Genomic DNA, 21,806 nt, shown 5'->3' on the forward strand with positions numbered 1-21,806 from the left:
GGTAAGCACTTAACACAGTTTGGTGAAATTGTCTTCACGATACAACAATGAAGTTAATAGATTAGCATACAAGATATATAAAGTGGTACTACGTAAACGAAATTAATAACTAGCTTAAATCTAAAATAGGCCCTTGAGGCATTGTACCAAGGATGCTGGCGGCATTTCCCCGCTGTATCGCAATGCTGATACGTTGTGCGAGAAAGCCGCCAGCTCTTCGGTCACCAGTTACGTCAAACAGACGCTTCGCGATTTCTGCAAACAACTTATGCGCGCTGGGACCCCATGGACCTAGAGTTTCAACTCCAAATGGAACGAAATAATACTCTCTACCGAGGCTCTTATATTTATTACGTTTTAAAATTTCGGCGCTTTCCGCCGCTCCGCCCGCTTTTACATTAGTCCGTTGGAGGTGGGACGGTGCCAGTGTGTCTACGCAGGTAGCATCCTACACCAACATCCGTCCCAAGCTCCAAGGAACCAGGGACATCCCATAGATTAGTGTTTTTAATTGAATTTAATTAATTCAACATATACTAAGAATAGAAGATTATATTAACCTTAACGTAACTAAATAATTTTAGTTTTGATTTAATTATATTAAATTTACTGTCGCTTAATACGATTAAATAATACGAATTGCAATCTAATTACTTTGTATGCAGTTTTTATACAAAGTGACACGTTTTCTAGCTCGTGTTACTTAAAATTGAATATAAATATTACTTACCTATAATATGAATGCTGTTTTTCAGCTTTTCTAACCACTGAGCGCGATATCGCGATCGCTGAATCGTTATCTCTAAATTTCTCAATACTTAAGAGAAGCGAAAGAATGCGATAAACTTTTATCTATCTCTCGAATGTCAGGAAGATCTAAATCCACGAATCATTCATTCTTTCTCCAAGTACTCCAAAAGTGGCTGTGTAGTGTTCGCATGAAACGGATAATTTAACATTTTAGTGAACCGGCCATTTTACCTCTTCAAAAATGGTCCGGAGAAAGACCAAGTGGAAGTGTTTCATCCTCATTAACCTAATATTGTTGAGTGTGTTTGCAAAATCTTTACCAATAGAAAGGAAAATACGATCATTAAACATAGTTGATACTGCTTTTGCGGAACCTGAGTTACCTCGAATACCATTGGTTCCATTTAATGAACATGCGAAAAGCGACGATTTTGAAGCAAATGGAAAGTTTGATACTACCACAAAAGGTATCATAGAACCTCTAACTACAACAGATGCCGATACAGAAATACCTTCCATTGTGGAAGATGAAGCACTTACTAAAACAGAATCAGTTATTGTTTCTTTCCCTTCAGAAGAAGATAATGCAGTAGAATCCAATGTGACTACCTTAACAAACGGAACCCGATCTCTATTCCGAAATGTAAGACCAGGTCAAGAAGCAAGACAATATAGCATCGAAATAACCCCCAATGGAAACAGTTTTACCGGTCGTGCCGTCATTCAAGTGCGTATAACTAGTGCAACCATGGAAGATCCTATTGTTTTCCACGCTGAAGATCTTAATATTCAAGCAGTTCGAACTGGAATCTTTACTGAAGTGAATGCAATTGCAGCAGATTTTAATGTTGATGGCGGCGTGTTGGAAATAGAGCCTCAGCAAGAAGCTTCGAACTATATAGTAGTAATAGAATATACTGGAAATATGCAAAACGGCTTCGGATTATTTCAAGGCGAATTCGGCGGAATGTAATTGATTATTTTACTTTCATTCAAAAATTTTTGTTCACATTACATTAAGTTTCTGTCAGTCCATGATATAATTATTTAGTTCTAAGCTATCGTAATACCAGAAGGTACGCAGTAATAAGAAGTATTTTTGTAAGCGTGAATGACCTAACAATTATGTACTATATTTTTGTGTATAATGTTCATCAGATTTGTTATCTGTTTCCCCTAACTTGTGGTTTAAAATTGAGATTAAATTTTCACCAATTATTCGAAAAACTTGCATATACTAGTATATTTTGTCAACCGAACTACTTTAAAATGTCTGCCAGCAATTAATAAGATAAATTTTATTTCAGCGACTACTTGGCAATGAACCTGCACGCCACCAACGCTCGGCGAGTGTTCCCTTGTATGGACGAGCTCACGGAGCCATCGACAATCTCTTTCACCTTCAATAATATCCCGTACAATAATATCTTCATGAATTCTGCTCAAGAAGACAACACTAAGTAAGTAAACTTTAGTTTTCCTTCTTTCTTATTCTTGACTTGAGACTTGACCTCCGACACAAGACTTTTTTCGGTCCTGTGCGACCTCTCGCCAATTGGTGACTCGAAGTTCGCGCAGATCCGCCTCCACCATACTCATACTCATGCTCATAATCTTTATTGCATATCATATTGTATCTTAACCTATACTTAACATAGAATCGTCGTCGTGTCTGATGTTGCACCAGCGATACCTGGGGCGTCCGATAGGACGTCTTCCTGCTGGGCGGCCCAGGTATGCAGTGGTCGGAACGTGAGTTTTCCTTCTAAGATTGCGTTTCAATGGTGCTCCCACATTGGCCGTTATAAAATGTTATTTAACATCGTGTGACAGTTTTTGTGACAGAAATTTAATAAGCAATCTTGAAGCCTTTCTCTAGGGACTTCAGCGATTCGAATCCTGATTTTTTGACCTTAGAGCGATAGAAAAAAAATCACGTCCATAGGTCTAAAATGCACTTTCTTCTTTTTCTTCTTACTTAAAAAAATTATAATAAGTTTTGCACAAAAACAAAAACTAAAAAATTGCAATATTATGCTTGAGGGAAATCAGCGTTTACTTTTTTATTATTAAAACACTATTATTGCCTTTGAATTTAATTTTGTTATTTAAATTCTAAAGCATAATATCCGCTGTCCCGAGCACGCTTACGCTCAGTGAGAGTGAGAGAAGATAACGAACCTACTGGGCCTTAAGCAACATTGTTTTAAATATTTACTAAAGTACACAGCCGATTTTGTTCTACAGTTTTTAAAATCTTGACCAGTTCATCCCTAGTAGTCAGTTTCAACACTTTCAACCAAGGGCCTGACACTCTTTGATAAAGAAAGAAAGTCTTATTGCGATTCCTATAAGAGGAAAGAGAAAATAGTGCCATGCTTTGTCCTTATCACCGGGTGGCATCATAGGTAGGAGGCGATGGCGAAATACCGAAATTTATAAGAGTGAAAGAGAAAAAATCCTATGCTGCCCAAATTTTATATGAATATTCTTTCTCTTACCCCCGGTCGCTCGGTGGCGCGTCTATAACTACTTGTATATGCTATGTCTATGATTTCAACATATTTTCGTTTTAAAGCCTGACCAGGAATATATTATGATCACGCGCCATGTTGCGGAATTTCACTGGAACTATTTTTTTCATACTATACTGAACTGTCACCCTATACATTGAGAGTTTACTAAGTAATAATTTTTTGTATTTTTATTAGCGGTCAATTCAAAGCATTGCTAGGCCCCGCGGTGCTTTGGGGCATGGTAGCTCACAACTTTAACAACATCAACAACCCTACGGCTGGCGTACAACTTTACGCTCGTCCAGGGGTTATCAACCAAGAAAACCAGGCTTCAGTCGCCATCAATTCTTATTTCAACAACCTGGAACTGTGGACTCAGAAACCTTATAATGAAATCGTACTGGACCAGGACGGAAGGATGCTTGTAATTGCGTTACCTGACGTGCATAAAGATTGGTATGCGCTATCGACGGTTTGCATTTGGTAAGATTACATTTGTTATTTTCTCTTTAAAATGAATAGGTACCGTAAAATGGGGTGAGTAGGAGCAAAACTGACATTCAAACCTCGATAACATTTTATTTTTACATATACAAACTGAATGGTGTATATAATAAGTTTTCCGGACGTTTGTAATTTTAGTTTTTATTTTATTTTGGGTAGTTCCGTTTCATAACTTTGACGATAAACAGGAAATCCCACCTCACCCCGTAGTCCCTCGTAATTGGGGTGAGATGAGTTTTTATACAAAGGTGATTTTGGAAGATTGTTGGATCGATTTTTTGTTTATTATGAGTATTACTATAGCTCCATTTTAAATTGGAATACATTCAAATTTATTTTTGTAGCAGGAGCCTTAAAATTCCGTCTCACCCCCCTTTCAACCCTTCTCTCCCCATTCATAACCCAACTCTCCCCGCGAACCTTACTCACCCCATTTTACGGTACCTCCTAACGTAAAATTTGAAGCCAAAGTATTGTTACAAATATTATTTAACTTTTTAATCCGAAAACAGCTTTTATTTTTTATTTTTTTTTGTTTACCAGGGAACCATATATCTTGATGGAACGGGTAAACTCAGTGAAACAGCGAAAGGAGGCCTTAGCGGAGATAGCCACCGCAGTAGCTAGGCAGTGGTACGGATATGTCATCTATCCCGAGAACTGGCGCTTCCAATGGGTGATCGAAGGCCTTGCGTCTTACACTGGCTACGAGCTAAATAAAGAAGTAAGCTATGTGTTAAATATCCAGTAGAGATGAACTGAGGTAACTTTTCGATACACTAATTTGTTTAACAAAGTCAAACTGTCTTTTATGCAGTGTGAAGTAAGAAGAAACAATCTTGTTTAAATAGCAGTTTTACCACCTTATCTATATGGTTTTTTTTTTTCGATCAACACTGGCTTTCGTTAGACCACTAAGCATACATAATGGCATTGATCTAGGGATTAAAATACGAGCAGAACAAATTGCCTGACTTTTTATTATAGTAGCAACATTTTTTTATGTTCGTCGCCCGCGTCAATAAAAACCAATAATACAAACCACTTACTAAGGTTAACTGTTATTTATCTGCTATTTAACCCTTTAAAGGGCACAATAAGATATTATTATAAGAAAAATTTCCACCTTATAATATCGTCTTTTTGTATTTTCTCCTTAAGCAGAATTTTTAGAATTATAAATAAAGTGGCAATGAGGTTAAAGTTTAACAAACGTACTACTTTTCAGTTCCAAAGTAACCAATTATTAGACGTGACACTCGTGGATTTCAACACAGTATTTGTAACTGACGTCATCCAAGAAGCCTTGTACCGAGACGGTTACGCCACCACCCGTCCTCTAGAGCCTGCTGAAGATATCTTCGAAGAAGACGAAATAAGAGACCACATTGCAGGCCATCAGATATTGAAATACAAAGCACCGGCAATACTGAACATGTTGAAACTTATTCTTGGCAATGAGGAACAGGATTTCATTCGGACAGCTGGCCAGATACTTTTGAACAGCAGGTAATAGTGTTCTTATTTTTTATAGCGTTAAATTTAGCATCGTCTGAAACAATTCCGCAATGAATAATGATAATAATTTGTTGCACATTGTATATTTACGGAGCTAGCGAAGCGTCTCACTGATGCTATGGGTGACCAGAGGGCTGGTTCAGCGCGGCAATGCTGCCAGTCTTCTGGGCACCTTACCATCCGCCATCCGGCGCCGAGCTAGCTCTCATCTTTCACTTGTAAATATATGTACATAGACTACATAGTAAGGTAGATATTTTTTGTTAATTTTATTTAGTATTATTTCTGTTTTTATATTTTTATGTTTGAAAATTAATATTGTCTTCGGTTACCGCGATAGTTACTCATCAACGGGTGACCCGTTGACCACGAACGCTGTAAAGAGTTCGAAACGTCGGGATGTATTATAAATTCAATATACGCGATATAATCCGTTTTCATAGTTTTATTTCATTTGAAAATTAATTTAATAAAAACTTGTCAACTTATTAATTTGTGTTAATGAAAACATGGCTTATAGGTAATTATAATACTTTACGTTTTTTTATACTCCAATCAGGGCGTTAGAAACAGTAAACTCGCGATTCTTCATCGACGCCATAAACGCCGAGTGGCTGACCAGCGGCAACAACATGGTGGGTGACATAGCGGAGTTTCTGGAGCCGTGGATTCAGACGAATGGCTACCCGACTCTTCATGTCGGGATGAGGCAGGGCGGCGTTCTGCTAACCCAGGTATGGGAACAGGCGATCTTCATATAGGATACGGTGTGTGAGCAGGACATTGCTTCTTCTTCTACCTAGCGTTATTCCGGCCTTTGCCAGGGTCCGCTTTCCTACTTGCCTTTCTCCACTTTGCGCGATCCTGGGCGTCCTCTAGTGTGAGGCCGTTTACGCTCATATCGGCTTTCACGACATCGAGCCATCGCTTTTTGGGTCTACCCTGGGGTCGGGGGCCGTCAAGGGCTAGGTGAGATAGGTAGGTGAGCAGGACAGTGCTATATACATTAATAGTTAGCACGCTCACACGCAGTAAACTGGTTATGAAATTTTGTTGGTCAGCGTCATGGTGCGTGTTAAACTGAAGTTTTTATAGCCCAGCGGGCGCAGCACGGTCGCATTTTTATCGCTTGTCACCATGCCTGTCACGTTCTAACAAGTATGTAAGTGCGAAAGTGACGGGCATAGTAACAGGCGATAAAAATGGAACCATGCTGCGCCAACTTTTTTAAATTTTTAAAATAACAGTATTTTAAATTAGAAAGAACCCAAGTAACATCTCATCTGTTATTTATCTTTCTTGATTACCTTAGGAAAAATTCGGCTTCACCGCAGCGGACCAGGTGAACTATCAGATCCCAGTTACTTGGACGACGAGCATCAACCCCAACTACGAGACCGACAACATCAGACCGACGGCCATGATGGATAACACTATGACTATAAATATCCCGCTCGATGATGAGGACTATGTATTGTTTAACATTCAGGGACAAGGTAAGTCCACTATAATTTGGATCTTTTTAAATCGAGAGATTCAAGAGTGAATAGACATCTTTTAGGTAAGCATGTTCCATCCTAGACTGCATCGGCACTTACCATCAGGTGAGATTGCGGTCAAATGCTTGCCTTTTTCTAAAAAGAAATTTTTTTACCATAATTATGCAAACTGGAATACGAAAAGTTTTACTTTTTTCCTATGCGTGTGGTTGTGGTGGACCACCACGGTCCAACCCTTTATAGGGCACTCTGAACAAAAGAAACAAAGACTTTTGTTTAACAAATTAGGGTGTGAGGCGTAAAAATCATTTGAGAAAAGTAATACTATAAAAATATTTTATTAAAATGTATAGTACCGTCAACATAAATTACATATATAAATAATCCTTATTATATTCCAGGATACTACCGTGTCAACTACGACTCGGCTCTATGGGAGAGGATTATATGGGCCCTGGAGGATCCGGAGCAACGCGAACTAATCCACCCGCTCAACCGCGCCACAGTAAGCCTAATCGAATTTTAATACAGCCATCAATCAAATGTTGCTGAACTTGCTTATGAAGTTGGACAAATGAGGGTTGGAAAACAATCACGTTGATTGGTGTTATTAGTGGGAATCTTTCAGCGTTTTAGTATTGGTATGGGCAATGTAAAGTTGCAAAGTAAAGTGCAACTTTCTCATTCGTTTTTGAAAAATGAAGTTTTCGAGCTGGTGTGATGAAAAATTATTTTCAAATCACCTAGTCTGAAACGGCCTTTTTGTTCTCTACTAAGAGGGATCAAAGTGGCACTTTTCTGTTTTAGAACACTTTTTTTTCTTTTTTACATAATATCCTTTTAGCTTAAATAATATTTTGAAAGATAATACACTGAACGCAGCACTACCGTCTACGCTTGTTTCCTGGATCTCTCTAAAGCCTTTGACTTAGTTTCCTACGACGTCTTATGGCAGAAGATGAGGGATAGGAACATACCCACGGAATTGACCAGCATATTCCAATATTGGTACGCAAATCAGCGCAATAGTGTACGGTGGACTAATGCACGTTCGGACTCGTACGGGTTAGAGTGTGGCGTAAGACAGGGTGGGTTGTCTTCGCCAAAGCTCTTCAACCTGTATGTGGACGGGCTTATATCGGAGCTCAGCAACACGCATGTGGGATGTCACGTCGACGGTGTCTGTGTAAATAACATCAGCTACGCAGACGACATGGTGTTGTTGAGCCCATCAGTGAAGGCACTGAGAAGGCTCCTGAATATTTGCGAGTCCTATGCGAGCAGCCACGGATTACAATACAATGTAACCAAAAGTGAATATATGATCTTTAAGGCCGCCGGTAAAAGACCAGAAATGCCGCCACTTAATGTGCCGGACATTTTCCTCAACGGCACACCATTACAGAGGGTTTATAGCTTTAAATATCTTGGGCATTATCTAACCGACGACCTTAAGGATCATTTAGATATCGAAAGAGAACGCAGGGCGCTGGCGGTGAGGAGTAATATGTTGGCCCGCAGGTTTGCTCGTTGCTCGGATCAAGTTAAGATCACGCTTTTTAAAGCGTTCTGTCAGAGCTTCTATACGAGCAGCCTGTGGTTCAACTGCACTCAGAAGGCGCTCAGTGCCCTGAGGGTTCAATATAATAACGGCTTTCGGGCGTTGTTGAAGCTGCCCCGCTTCTGCAGTGCTTCTAAAATGTTTGCGGAGGCACGCACAGATGGGTTTCACGCCATAGTGCGTAAAAGAACTGCCTCGCTAGTTAGTAGGATGCGGAGCAGCTCTAACGGCATCCTAAAAATGTTTGTAGAAAAGCCTGACTCTCCCATGCACAAACATCTTAACAATTTAATGGTCATGGGTAGCTGATTTTGTCAAATTTAAGTTTATATTTTTAATTTAATTATTTTAATTTAATGTACTTGTTATTAATTTTTTACAAACACTAACAATAGATTTTAAGTAATTATGTACTCTAACCAATGGATCATAGAAATCTGAATAAAGAAATTATATTATAATAGTTTCCTCATGTGAAAATCAGCATGTATCACATGGTACGAGTCGCGCGAGTTACTAAAAATACGTGAGTGAAACCGCTAATTTAGCTAAGTTCATATGCTGATAGCTTATATACCTATAATTTAAGGTACCTACCACTCAAAATGTAGATACCTAATGAAATTTTCTTTGTGTAGCTCGTAGACGACGCTCTAAACCTCGCAAGGGCCGGTATGCTGGACTACGAGATCGCCTTCCAAGTAGTTCTCACGATGGAGCACGAGATCAGCTACGCGCCATGGAAGGCCTTCGTCAGGAACATGGGCTTCTTGCAGAAGAGGCTTCTTGCAATGGTGGAAGAAGACGAAGATTTGGATCCAGACATTTACTTGGTAAGTATTTTTCTTTTTTATGACTCATTTCGTAGTGGGTAACCACCGTTGGTTGGCATCCCGCCGCCAGATTTTCGAAATTTAAAATGGCGGCAGGCAGATCAATTATTATCTGAATGTAGAGAGATGCCAGAAAGGTAAACCAAGGAAAAGGTGGATGGACTGTGTGAGAGATGATATGAAAAGAAAGCAGGTGAATGATGAGATGACGAACGACAGAGAGGCATGGAGGAAAAAGACATGCCGCGCCGATCCCAAGTGATCGGAAAATGGCAAGCGAATGCTGAGGGTTTTCCTTAGAAGTGCTGTGTTAAGTTTTTAACTTTATGCGAATGCGTTATAATTTCGACAAAAACACTACTTCTCAATACAATTAAAATCATTTTATTGTCTATGCTTAAAAATAGGATGATCTTAGTTCCACTTTACGAGTATGTAGCTTATTAACATCTTTAACAAAGGAACACACGGGAACCGTTGAGTAGTTCCGTCTTGGTCTTCATCAGCCATCTGTTTACTTTTTGAATGCAAATGTTTGATTCGATCGTTGAACTGCGTTTTTCACAGAGAATGGTCCGGCGGACAGTAGGCAGAGTGGAAAACGAGATTGGCTTCTACCCAGACATCTCTGTAACCGAGGACTCTGATGTGGCAATGACGCGAGGGCTGGTGATGGAGCACGCCTGCAAGGTTCGCTACGCGCCGTGTGTGGCCGCGGCCATTGATTGGTTCTGGGATCCTAATGATCGGGATGTTGTGTAAGTTAAACAGCTTAGCTCTACAGGACGGCATCTTATTTTCACTTCCTTATTCCATCTTGGAGTCGAATTTCTACAGAAGACTCGAAGTCTCTTACAAGATTAAAAAATACTCCCATTAATACTGTCAAATTCACAGTCCAAAACGAAGTCGTGTGCCATTAAAATAATTTCGTAAAATGTGTTTCCAGCTAAGTACAACTTATATTTTTTCATATCAAGAGTGAATTGTAAGAGCGTTTCATCCTCGACCTGATTGTGATCAATGCTTACTTTTCTTCTTCTATGGTAAACACTTCTAGTCACAGCCTTCGTGAGAAGGGCCTTGATCTAACAGAAGTCTATTTTTTGCAGTAACCCCAACATACCACATGAAATAAGACCAGCAGTATACTGCACCATGGTGAGAGAAGGAGATAATGACGTCATCACCGCGCTGTACGCGCGCCTGGAGATAGAACCGACGATGTATGAGCGCGTCGTCATACTTGAGTCTTTGGCTTGCTCTCAAGATTCTCAGTTTATCTCAACGTAAGTTAAGCTCAAGTTTCGTGATGCATGATCTGTTCTTAATAATTGGTATTGAACCTTTAAGTCTAAGGAGAGACTTCGCCTCCTTGTGTGTGTTCTACCGCTTGTACAATGAATGGGCTGTGCTCCGAAGAATTGTTTGACATGATGCCAACGGCTGCTTTCTATCACCGCACCGCTCGCCATCGACAGGGTGTTCATCCTCACACCCTAGCACCTAAATGGTCGCGTACTGTGCGGTTTAAGAATTTCCTCCCGCGGACGCTTCGGCTGTGGAATGACCTCCCTGCCGAGGTTTTCCCGAGGGGCTACAGTATGGGGTTATTCAAAAAAGGAGTGTACAGGTTTTTAAAGGGTCGGCAACGCGCGTGTTATATCTCTGGTGATGCAAACGTCCATAAGCTACGGTAACTGCTTACCATCAGGCGGGCCGTATGATTGATTGCCACCGACGTGGTATTAAAAAAAATCTGTTCTTTTCTTACTGCGATTGTCTGTACGCGAATACAAAATTAATGTTGAGTCATGTTTAACAGATATCTCACAGAAACCTTAGCCTCCAACGGCCCCTATAGCACGGAGGAAAGGAACAGGATCTTCAAAGCCATAGTGGAGTCCAGCACGGAAAACGCTGCCACTGCTCTCAACTGGATCTCATGGAACACTGCTAACGTGAGAACAATGTGAGTACCTCAGATTCTTATCCCCTTATTCATAAAACTTAGCAAGCAAGCGTTTTCGGTCACGTGCCACAGATAATAAAACTACGATTTTAATTCTGAAATCAAAAATAAATCCCACGTGTTTTTACAACAAAATAAATAGTGCGTGTAAGAAGTGAAACTAACATCAATTACCCTACTTTCGGGAAATTACCGTATTCAGCTTACTGGTCACACTCTTGTTTTGAAGTTTGATAATTTATAAAAATTTGAGCGTAAACCTCCTTCATAGTTATGTTCGCCTGGTACATGTATGTATATTCAAACAAGTATACACACACAGAGAGAGAGAGAGAGAGAGACAGGCAGAGAGAGAGATAGAGAGAGAGAGAGAGAGAGAGAGAGAGAGAGAGAATTAAGAGACACCGTGCTGGTCGAGCAAAAGTTAACTTTAGTGAGTTAATAATAGAGTATAAAATTAGATTATATGGAATATGGTAGCCTTAAACGTTTAACGCAACCTTGTTGTAAGTCGCATTACAAGTTTCACTTCAATAAGAGAGCGGTTCAAAGCTACAACGGAACGTAATTTCCTTATTTTTTTGCTAATGTAGTTCTATACAATTCTGGATTTGTTATGGCGAAATCTCTTGTCGGACTGTACATGTAATCTTCTTTTCTTTCTAAAATGTTTAATGCCCGTGACGTTTAATATTATCAGGTATGGAGGAGCTGAGAAATTGGAAGACATCGTTTGGCATATATCTGAATACATAGCGGGTGGCCTGTCCATAGACGTGAGTATCTAACAGTACTAAATATCTGGGTTAATATGTACTGTCCGCGGGCCAATTCCGTGCATTCGGAGGCCGAGGAAGTGGGGGGGGGGGGGGGGGGTGCGCCGCGCCCGTACGTACAAAATGACACCAGTCACCATCACTCTGTTATGACGCCCAACATTCCTAAATTTCCTTAGCCGTGCACGGAATTCGCGCGCGGACAGTATGGGCCCTACAGCATTATGCTGATTTGGGATTCTGCTATTGTTGTCTGTACATGTTCGTACATGTTTTGTGATTGTCACGAACAAATGACTTATATTTATTTTTATCTTTAATATACCTACACAGATTTAAAAACAAAATATGTCACTCCTGTGGAAAGGAGGTAATAGATCTTGAGCACATGAGCAGTGATTTTATATCACAGAATGAATAGAAAAGGCGTGAGTACTAAAATTAGTAGTATCATGCAGAAACGTCTGCAAACCATGCTATTCAAACATCAAACATTTGTGACGTTTAACATAAGGACGAAAATTGCTTGTATCTTTATACGAAAAACCTATCAGAGCGTCCTTATGGCAAGCGACAATGTGGTACCGTTTGCTTGAAAACGGCACATTTATTCAGCAAATAAGCCACAGGGGCACATTTACATGTAAATTTTTTACAAGCAATAAAAATAATCAAAAATTACAAAAAAAATAAATTAGAAACAAATTAAAAGTGGAAAGATTCACTGTCTTGGCCCCCCCAAGGCTCATATATGGTGGAAATATTCGCTGTTTTGGGTAAGCTCTTGGTAGCTCACATGGAATAAAAATTAAATATGTGTAAGTTAATTTTATAAATTAAGTCGATCTGTGTAAAATTGTCGCCAATTCTTGGGATTAGTTGCCAAGCGGACCCCAAGCTCCCATGAGCCGTGGCAAAATGCCGGGACAACGCGAGGAAGATGAGATGTGTAAAATTGTCCTATAATATATATTTATTTATCCTTATTCCAGTACCAAAACTGGGTGAACTCCATCAATAGCGACCTCTGGGACTCCGAAATGGCCGCCCAGCGCGCAAAGGACCTCGTCCTCGAAAACCTGAGTTGGGAGCAGCAACACCTCGAACATGTTTACGGATGGATTGACGAAAACGATGCCCCTACACTCGTCGTCTCTATGGGCTTGATATTAGGGTCGTTTTTCCTTACGATTTTTAACCATTGATTTCCACAACTTTTCCTAGTATTAACTAATTAATGAACTCTTAATTTTATGGCTAACGTTAACTGCATCTTCGCAAATGATTTTTTCGCCAAAGACCTTAATCTGTTAAAGAAAAGCCTTTGTTCATTTAGTGCGTGCGCGTGTCCATTGTTAGTGAGCGCGTGACCATTGTGTATCAGCGAGTGGCATGCGCTCACCAACAATGGGCACGCGCACGCACAAAAGAAACAAAGGCTTTTTGTTTAGCAGATTAAGGTATTTGGCGAAAAAATCATTTGAGAAAATGCAGACTATAAGCAAGTTTGATATGCATTGAAAAGAGTAGCTTTAATCGTAAGTTTGCACAAGTTTTTTGTTATTATTAGTTAGGAAGGGAAAATCGTCCAAGCTAACTGCACATATGTACTTTGAAGTGGTAGAGTGTGGAGATGTCGTTAAACGGCAAATTATTAAGGTTACCTTTATAATCACACTTCCACACAGAATCGGTGCAGGGATAATTTTGACGGAATATAACTAGTGACGTATCGATAGGGTAGGGTAGGAAACAGTGGCTCGGAAAAAAATAGCCGGGTACAGTGGCTCGCTCAACCTAATTCCAACATGATAGAGGCGATATTGGGGCGACCAAGCCACTGTTTCCTACCCTACCCTACATAAATTAATAGTTATTAATTAGGTGCAGTGTAAATTTAATTCGATAGCGTGACGTGACGTACACGCTAGCGTTAAGTGTCATTTTGTATGGGATTTTGCGTTTCAAGAACGTCCCGCTTGGCGCACTGTTCAAAATACCATACAAAAGTAGACATAACGCAAACGCGAACGCTCGTCACGCTATTTACTTAGAATATAAGGTTGGTTTAGGTATTTTAAACTTTGATATCAAATATTTAAGATATGGTAGATATTTTTTTTAATCGAAGTTGTGTTTATAATGTGCGAAGGAAACTCCTTATTATCTTGTCAGATAATTAGTGTAGTTTCAAGAGTTCTATTCAAATCAAACTATGAATTGTCATGGTTCAAGTAAACCAAACTAACAACTTGAACGTTTTCAATATTGCGTCCTGTTGATACGTTCTTCAAGGTCCTCGTTCGGTTAGCTACTTAAAGTAATGTGCATTGGGATAACTTCGAAAACGGGGTAAGTTCGGAAATGGCTAATACATATCTAGTAAACCAGAAGCACCTCGTACTTTAGCAATACTTAAAGTATTGTAACGCTTATCCTGGCCTCTTGCTTACTGTTGCTACATTAGAAAGTGCTTCTAATTAAGTAGATAATAATATTAGCAATTTTCAAAATTATTCCGTATTCGAGTTTACCACAATGCACCTTATAGCTGCCAAGCACAAATAATCTTGTACATTTAATAATACCAAAGAGAATAACAAAAGTCAATTATAGAAAAGAGTTCGACTTAAAATACCACTGTCAAATGTGAGTCAGGATTTTTTCTAAGAATGTAGCCGTTTTCTACAATGGCCACTCCAATACTTTTGAACTTACGAATGATTTAGGTATGTATTATTTGTGCTCGGGTAACTTATCAATAACTATGACGTCATATTGTATTTGTTTAAACTGCATGAATGACTGTATGGAAACATCTTGTTACATTATTTTGTAACAGGTAATGTTGAATAGGCATTTTATTAGAACATGAATATTAATTATTAAATTTAGCGTGTAGCGTTTTATGCCAGAATTGCACAAAGTGAATATTATATTATTAATGGGCTAGCTTAAGCTATTATACTTGATTATGTTAAAGTTAATATTGAATAGGTACTAAGTACTAACTTTTAATAGATAGGTAAACGTAACTAATAGGTGTAAGCATAATCTTAGGTTTTTTACTGCATTTTCACTCACAGTTTTTGTATATTATTATTTATAGGTAAATAATTAATGAAATAAGTAAAAGTAGTTATAATTTGTTATAATTTATTTTCTAATAATTTAATATACAATTAAGTTTGAAGCAAACGCGTCCTCTTGCTTCAAATTTGGTTATTATTTACTGTAGTGTAATAAATATATAAAATTTATCTAAATAACAAATACAAATATTAACGTTAAGGCACATTTATTTATTTAAAGCTGTTTATCATAAATTAATAATTTAAGTGAGTATTTTATGTGTAATATGTACATATTTCATTAAGTTAAATATTAAATACAATATAAATAAAGTTATAATAATTAAGAAAAACTATTTCTGTTTTACTAGACCTCATTCTAATAACTTAATTAAATACAACAAATAGTAATTATCGAATGGATTAAATAAAACAATAATTATTTAATGACTAGATAATATCATAATTGCTACATCATTCATCAAAAAATCAAATAGGTGTATATCATTAAACAAATATGTTGCGTGGCAACTTTACCCTGACAAGATTTTATTTGGCGCTTGCCGCCATGTTGCGGACTTTCAGTGGTACTAGTTTACTTTACTGGCAAGGAGACTTTGACAACAACAGAGGTTAAAAGTCACCGAATGTCACCGATGTAAACAAGAAGAAAATATTTCACTAAGCGACGCAAAATATAATCTTGTCAGGTGACAACTTGATAAGTTCACAAACGACAAGTATATCAAACTAGTTAAAAAAGGAGAGCATAATTTTATTTAAAACCTGAAATATTAACAGAGTCAATAACCTATTATGGAATGTTCCTTTAATATTAATAGAAATACGTTTTGTTAGACTGTAAAAGGTAAAATGCAAGTAATGTCGGCTCTAAACTGATATATAGGTATAACAAAACTTACAAAATTTTTTAGTGAAACTGGTGCCTATTATCAGTTAAAATGTGTGAACATAAACAACAACAAAAAGTGTCGTGATTCCATAGAAAAATTTAGGGAGCCAAACTCGGTTTTAACAGGCGTGGCTCACTCCGCGATTTCGTCGCGTCGTTACAAGTACATGCAGCACACACCAATTTTGGTGTCTAGCCATAGTAATTGCCGCGTACCGCTAAGGAACGGACGCCTGCTCGCGCTTGCGCCACCTAGCGGCCATATCCTGTCGTAATAGACGCGTTTTGTTAGAAAGTTAATCTTCTCTACTTACTAGTATTATTTATTCTATGGTTTTAACAACTTGTTAGGGTTTTGTACTGGTTTTGATATGACGTTGATGATCGTCTTGATGATTGGCGCGCATGTCACGCACGACTTTAACTTCATTTCGTATACACCAATCACCGTGAGCGATCTTCAAGGTATCAAGCGATCAAAACCATATCAAGTTTAAAATTCTGAATCGGGTTCAGTGACACTGAAAAACGAAATTCAACCGCGCTTAAAATTACACAGTACTCGATAACCTTAATGCCAATAATTAAAATAGAGTAGTAATCAGATAGGCTAATATCAAGCACACTATTGAAGTTTGAACTGATGTACTTGAATCCGGGTTGTCTTTGTCTAATGCCTGTGCTGTAGGGTTTGATGTTGGCTGAAAGATAATAAATATAGTTTAGAATTAGAATAGTTTTAGAATGCTAAAAGCAACTGCAATACTGTGTTAGTCCTATCAAGTTGCTATATTAGTTTCAAAACAGTTTTCGTTACTGGAGTATTACGTTTAAAAGGTGGGATTCCACCAGTGGCCGGCATATTAAGGAAGACCAATGCGGCCAAATCCGTCATAGGGTTAAATCAACACACGAGCGAATATTTCGTTTTTTTTCAGCCGTAGGAAAACTGAAAGCAATCTCTGCTTGGTCGATGAAATTATCAATTGTATACAAAAACGCTCGTGTACGGAATTGTCCCTATGACGGATTTGGCCGTATTTATCTAACAAAAATTATTGCGCCGCACAGTACCGCACACTGGTGGATTCACGCCGGTTGTGAGGCGGTTATATTTGAATTTTTTGACGCTGTTACTGATAATAAAATGCTAAGATGACTTTCTGTTAGCATAGTACGTATAGCGTAGAGCATAGATACTATAGCACAAGCGCTCATCTGATGCCGTCGTTTGAGCACATACATGTACAAAAAAAACCGGCCAAGTGCGAGTCGGACTCGCGCACCGAGGGTTCCGCACTTTTTAGTATTTGTTGTTATATAGCGGCAACAGAAAAAACGTGCCGAGAAAAGATATGCACTGCCTTTTGCCCTTTGTCTCGTCTTGGCGGGGGCACGGCCGTGCCCCCAGATCTGTAAACATTTCAACTGTCTAGCTATCACGGTTCATGAGATATAGCCTGGTGACAGACAGACAGACGGACAGACGGACAGCGGAGTCTTAGTAATAGGGTCCCGTTTTTACCCTTTGGGTACGGAACCCTAATAAAAAACAGTTTACATTACTAATATACTTACTAAGGTAGATGTACTGTTGAGTATGAGATTCGCTATAGGTTTTATTCCAGGAGGCAGTCTATATATAAGACGTTGTTCATTTTCCCTGAAATTAAAATGAACACGATTACTTAGAATAATTTTTTATCATGTTTTTAACGTCTTGTATTTCGCATCACGATTAAATATTTATTTCCCTCATTTCATCATTAAATAATAGAAATAACTTCTCGCAGCATATGCCGCTGCAAACAGACTTACTGAAGGGAACGTTAGAAACACTTTTCATCATCATCATATCAGCCCTTTATCGCCCACTGCTGAGCATAGTCCTCTCTTCTAGCCACTTGTCCGGGTCTTGAGCTAATCTCATCCAAAAGTGACCCGCAATCTTCCGGATGTGTCCACCGAACGAGCCGACGGACGCCAGGGGCTTCTTCCATCCGGAAGCAGTCACCATTCCGTTAACATTTTAGTCCACCTGCCATCACTCTGCCTAGATGTTTCTACTCCATATTAGTTTGGTAATGATTCACTTTTCTTTCTTGCACCTTGGTGCGGCGACGGATCTCGACATTCCTCACTCGATCTTGAAGCTTGATACCGAGCATGGCGCGTTCATGGCTCTCTGTGCCGCGGAATGTATGCACAGCCTCCTTAGTGAGAGTCCATGTCTCGGCACCGTAGATCATGGTGGGCAGGACACATTGGTTGAAGAGGCGAGTTTTCAGGCATTGCGGAATTATAGCAGGTTTTAGGATGAAACACTTCTATGAGCTGAATTGTTGCCTATTTATAGATAATACCTGTTTGATTCAAGAAAAACTATCATAAAATTCATAAAAATCAACTCACGTCAAATGCCTTGCGACAGTTCTATCTTCGTTCTCGAAACTGGTCAGATTGTCAGTTCTGAGCTGGTAGGCCACTTCCCCGCTCTCACGCAGAACTGCGTAGTAGCAGGCTTGGCGGGAGTCAGGGTCTAGTCTGAAAAATTACACAGATAAAATTAGAAGGGAATTTCGAACTTGATTCTTCGAGTCAATTTTCGATCTTGAACTCAAGTTCGACCACAATTGGTCTATTTTTAGTTGACATACTTTATTTAAGTGACCTACTGCATTTTTCAGTGCATCTCGCTTAAACCACTGTTATTGTGTCCGCCCAATGCGTGGCTTTATGGCATAATGATGGACGTAGGTCCATCCCTACGCTTCCTTGCCATGCGGTCAGTGATCTTGAGCGTCTCCTGATTATCTGGTTCTACTCAGATGGCCGAAGAAACTAAGTAACTAAACTGTGGGTGCACACAGTTGAGATAGTCATTTTGATGTCAAGTTCATCAAGAATAGATGCATATGTACCGGAGCATTCTTCGCCAGCACCACATCTCCAATGCATCTATCCTATGACGAGTTTCGGTTTAAATCGCGTACAGAAACATCGAGAAAATAAGGGTCCGCATTGGTCTGATCTTTGTTTTGCAGTATATACTACATACACCCCTTCATGCCTTCATGTACATATTGTCTTAGTTTGACTACCATTTCGTATGTATCTCTCTCAGTTATTTAAAGGTTAGGTGGAGGAGATCCCTTAAGGGGATAAGTTCGGCTTTGTACACATTTACTGTATTCTCTCTCTGTGTTTTATGTACTTGTTTTGTGCAATAAAGTGTTTACTACTTCTTTTGTTCGCCATATCATCTCGAGTCGTTTCACCGCAGCTTTGACCATCTTGGCTCTTCTATCACCTCTTAGTCGCAGTCGCCATTGTCGCTTATTTGAGATCCGAAAGTACACAATATTGTGTACCACCTCAAGATCGTGCATACAACTCATTTGGGTCTCTGCATTTTCATTATCATCATCATCATACTGTCCTGACCGGTTTGGACCACGGTGACGGTTGTACTATATATTGAGAGCGACGTTCGTGAGCATTTTACCAGAATAATCGATTAACAACAACTTGCTTCGACAAGACCACTACACTAATAGACTCACCTGTGTCGTCTGCCCTTCGTCTGATAGTACAGGTTCAGAACGCGATTAACGCACGACTCTTGCTGCAAGGCGCACGCAAAGTTGATAATGTTGCTGCGGAAAAGTCGGGTTTTTGGCTGGTGCTCTAAGTCTTGGATCAGGCGCGCGTAGATCTCTGCCACATTCTTGCGCATGAATTGCTGAAAATATTAATACATTAGTTGTAAGGTAAATTTCGGCAATGCGTATATTTTTTTATGATATAGGAGGCAAACCAGTAAACGAATCGCCTGATATTAAGCAATTTCAGTTGCTCATAGACACCTGCAAGATTACAGGGGTTGCAAGTGCGTTACCGCGCGGCCTGGGTCAACGCTCTTTTCTTGAAAGTTTGAAAGTTAAAACAGCTGCAACAATTTTTTTTAGGAAACTAGCCTATTAAAAATCACGTCAGTTTTGTTGTAACTTGTTTAAGAAAAGAAACGAGTTTTTTTTTAACACTTAAGTACGAAAAAAAAGAGAGGCAGAGGAAGACCGAGACGTGCGTTTTTGGACCAAGCCAAAGAGAAAATCAACGTATTGACGTATCAGGACCTCAACACAGTGGCAGAAAGAAGAACGGAGTGGCGGTTACTCCACCGACAAGAGCCAGGCTCTTAAGAGTTATGATGATGAGGTACGAAAGATAATTTTTTTAAACAAATACTGTGAAAGAAAGACAAACTATAAACATAATCAAACCGTACCCTCCACTCCTCATAAAGAGCTCTAGTAAAGTTGCAAGCAGCGTCCTTTGTCTTCAGCAGCTCGAAGCCAGATATCACGGACTCCCATACGACATAGCTTTGTTCCTTCTCCAAGTAGCCTAATATTTCTGTAGCAAGCTGGTAGCTTAGGTCTCCGGAGGTGTAGAGAGCGAACACGTCGTTGACGATCTGAAACAAGTTAATTGAGTATTGAAATTGGATAGCGTTTCCCAAATTTAAGCGGACGTTGTTCTCCATCCGATCAGCTAGTAGGTAGTCTGTATTTTTAATCCAATCACTTAATTTAATTTATCTGCAACTAAGATTTCAAAATGTGCGCTTTCCTACGGGAGACAGATTTGAATTAGTACTATTATCAATCACAAACTAAGTACCTAGTTACTTAACTATTCTAACTTTATAATTTTGAAGAAGTTTTTTTATATAAAACTTCTGCTTGCTACCAAACGTTGACTAGATATTGAGCAGGCATAAATATGTGTAAAGTTGTCCGCCGGACGATATCAGTGTTAGGACAAAAATTTGACAGTTCCGAACAACTGAGAGGCCGATATCGTCCGGCGGACTGGTAATCAGTGGGCCCCTTCATACTTGAATGTTCATGACAAAATTCGTGTTATTTCAGAATTTCGTTTCAAAATTAGAGTACAACTTCGATTATAATGATATGGCGGCGGCTTACTTACTTACTTACTGCTGTGGCACGACGACCCGAAGTGGATCTTGGCCTACGACACCAAAGACCGCCATGCTACTCTGTCCAAAGCCGTTTCTGTCCAGTCGACGGCGCCGAGTTCGCTGAGGTCTTTCTGCACTTCGTCTCTCCAGCGGTGACTAGGCGGCGATGGGGATGGCGGCCGTAGTATATAAATTTAAACATATATTGAGATTATATTTTAAGCAGCAGTTCTCACCTGAGCCCGATTCAGCTCGTGAATGGCATTATGTTCGTTTCGCAACGTTTTGGCGATGAGCTTCCACGTATCCTCGTCGTAGTTCACTCGATAATACCCTGAAATTTTTAAAGGCCAACTTTAAATCTAAGAATGCAAAAACTATTTTAACAAAAGGATTCGGCTGCAGTCATTGTTCAAGTTCTGTTCGTTTCACATAAAAAAATACATTGTTTGAATTGTGTAATGTATGGAACCCTTGGAACGCGAGTCCGACTCGCACTTGGCCGGTTTTTTAAATTGGATTGTGTGAATCGTAATAGACTGTCAGGCCAATTCGAGTTTTAGTTCTCAGATCTGTTTCCGATATGATACCGATCTATGTATACTGTGTCAAAAGACTGTGACTGTGACTTTTCTTCAACCAAAAACGTCACTTTTTACACTGATAAATCAGTATCATATCGGAAACAGATCGAATAACCAAAACTCGAATTGGCCCATGTGTCAGTAGGATTTTTTTTATTTACAAGCAAATTATGCTCCACTTTTGTTATTTTTCATTATAACTATTTTCCAAGTATTAGCTTTACCCATTAATAGCACGTTCAGCTTATAAACAAACGTAACCTCAATGAGTGTCTAGGTTAGTTCTGCGCGTGGGCAGCCTAGAAATAGACTGTTATAGCGC

The 21,806-nt window shown here is 39.3% G+C and overlaps 2 protein-coding genes across 2 annotated transcripts in view; one reads left to right on the forward strand and one right to left on the reverse strand.

Annotated features, from left to right (window-relative positions):
• The window catches only part of LOC134743410 (membrane alanyl aminopeptidase-like), a 363,156-nt gene that overhangs the window by 324,547 nt on the left and 16,803 nt on the right, over positions 1 to 21,806 (reverse strand). Inside the window, exons 8-12 of the mRNA XM_063676800.1 lie at positions 21,137 to 21,234; positions 20,202 to 20,390; positions 19,477 to 19,655; positions 18,326 to 18,457; positions 17,497 to 17,576 (exon numbers count right to left, since the gene is read on the reverse strand). Coding sequence (XP_063532870.1) covers positions 17,497 to 17,576; positions 18,326 to 18,457; positions 19,477 to 19,655; positions 20,202 to 20,390; positions 21,137 to 21,234 — 678 coding nt within the window. The remainder of the gene's footprint in view (positions 1 to 17,496; positions 17,577 to 18,325; positions 18,458 to 19,476; positions 19,656 to 20,201; positions 20,391 to 21,136; positions 21,235 to 21,806) is intronic.
• Positions 740 to 13,160, forward strand: LOC134743799 (aminopeptidase N-like). Its single transcript, XM_063677460.1, has 14 exons — positions 740 to 1,719; positions 2,058 to 2,210; positions 3,462 to 3,749; positions 4,314 to 4,494; positions 4,999 to 5,279; positions 5,848 to 6,022; positions 6,601 to 6,784; positions 7,189 to 7,292; positions 8,987 to 9,181; positions 9,749 to 9,939; positions 10,294 to 10,470; positions 11,007 to 11,153; positions 11,854 to 11,929; positions 12,922 to 13,160. The coding sequence occupies exons 1-14, from the start codon at positions 992 to 994 to the stop codon at positions 13,132 to 13,134; spliced, it is 3,093 nt and encodes a 1,030-aa protein (XP_063533530.1). The 5' UTR covers positions 740 to 991; the 3' UTR covers positions 13,135 to 13,160.

Source organism: Cydia strobilella, chromosome 8 (assembly GCF_947568885.1).
Source record: "Cydia strobilella chromosome 8, ilCydStro3.1, whole genome shotgun sequence".
NCBI lineage: Eukaryota > Metazoa > Arthropoda > Insecta > Lepidoptera > Tortricidae > Cydia > Cydia strobilella.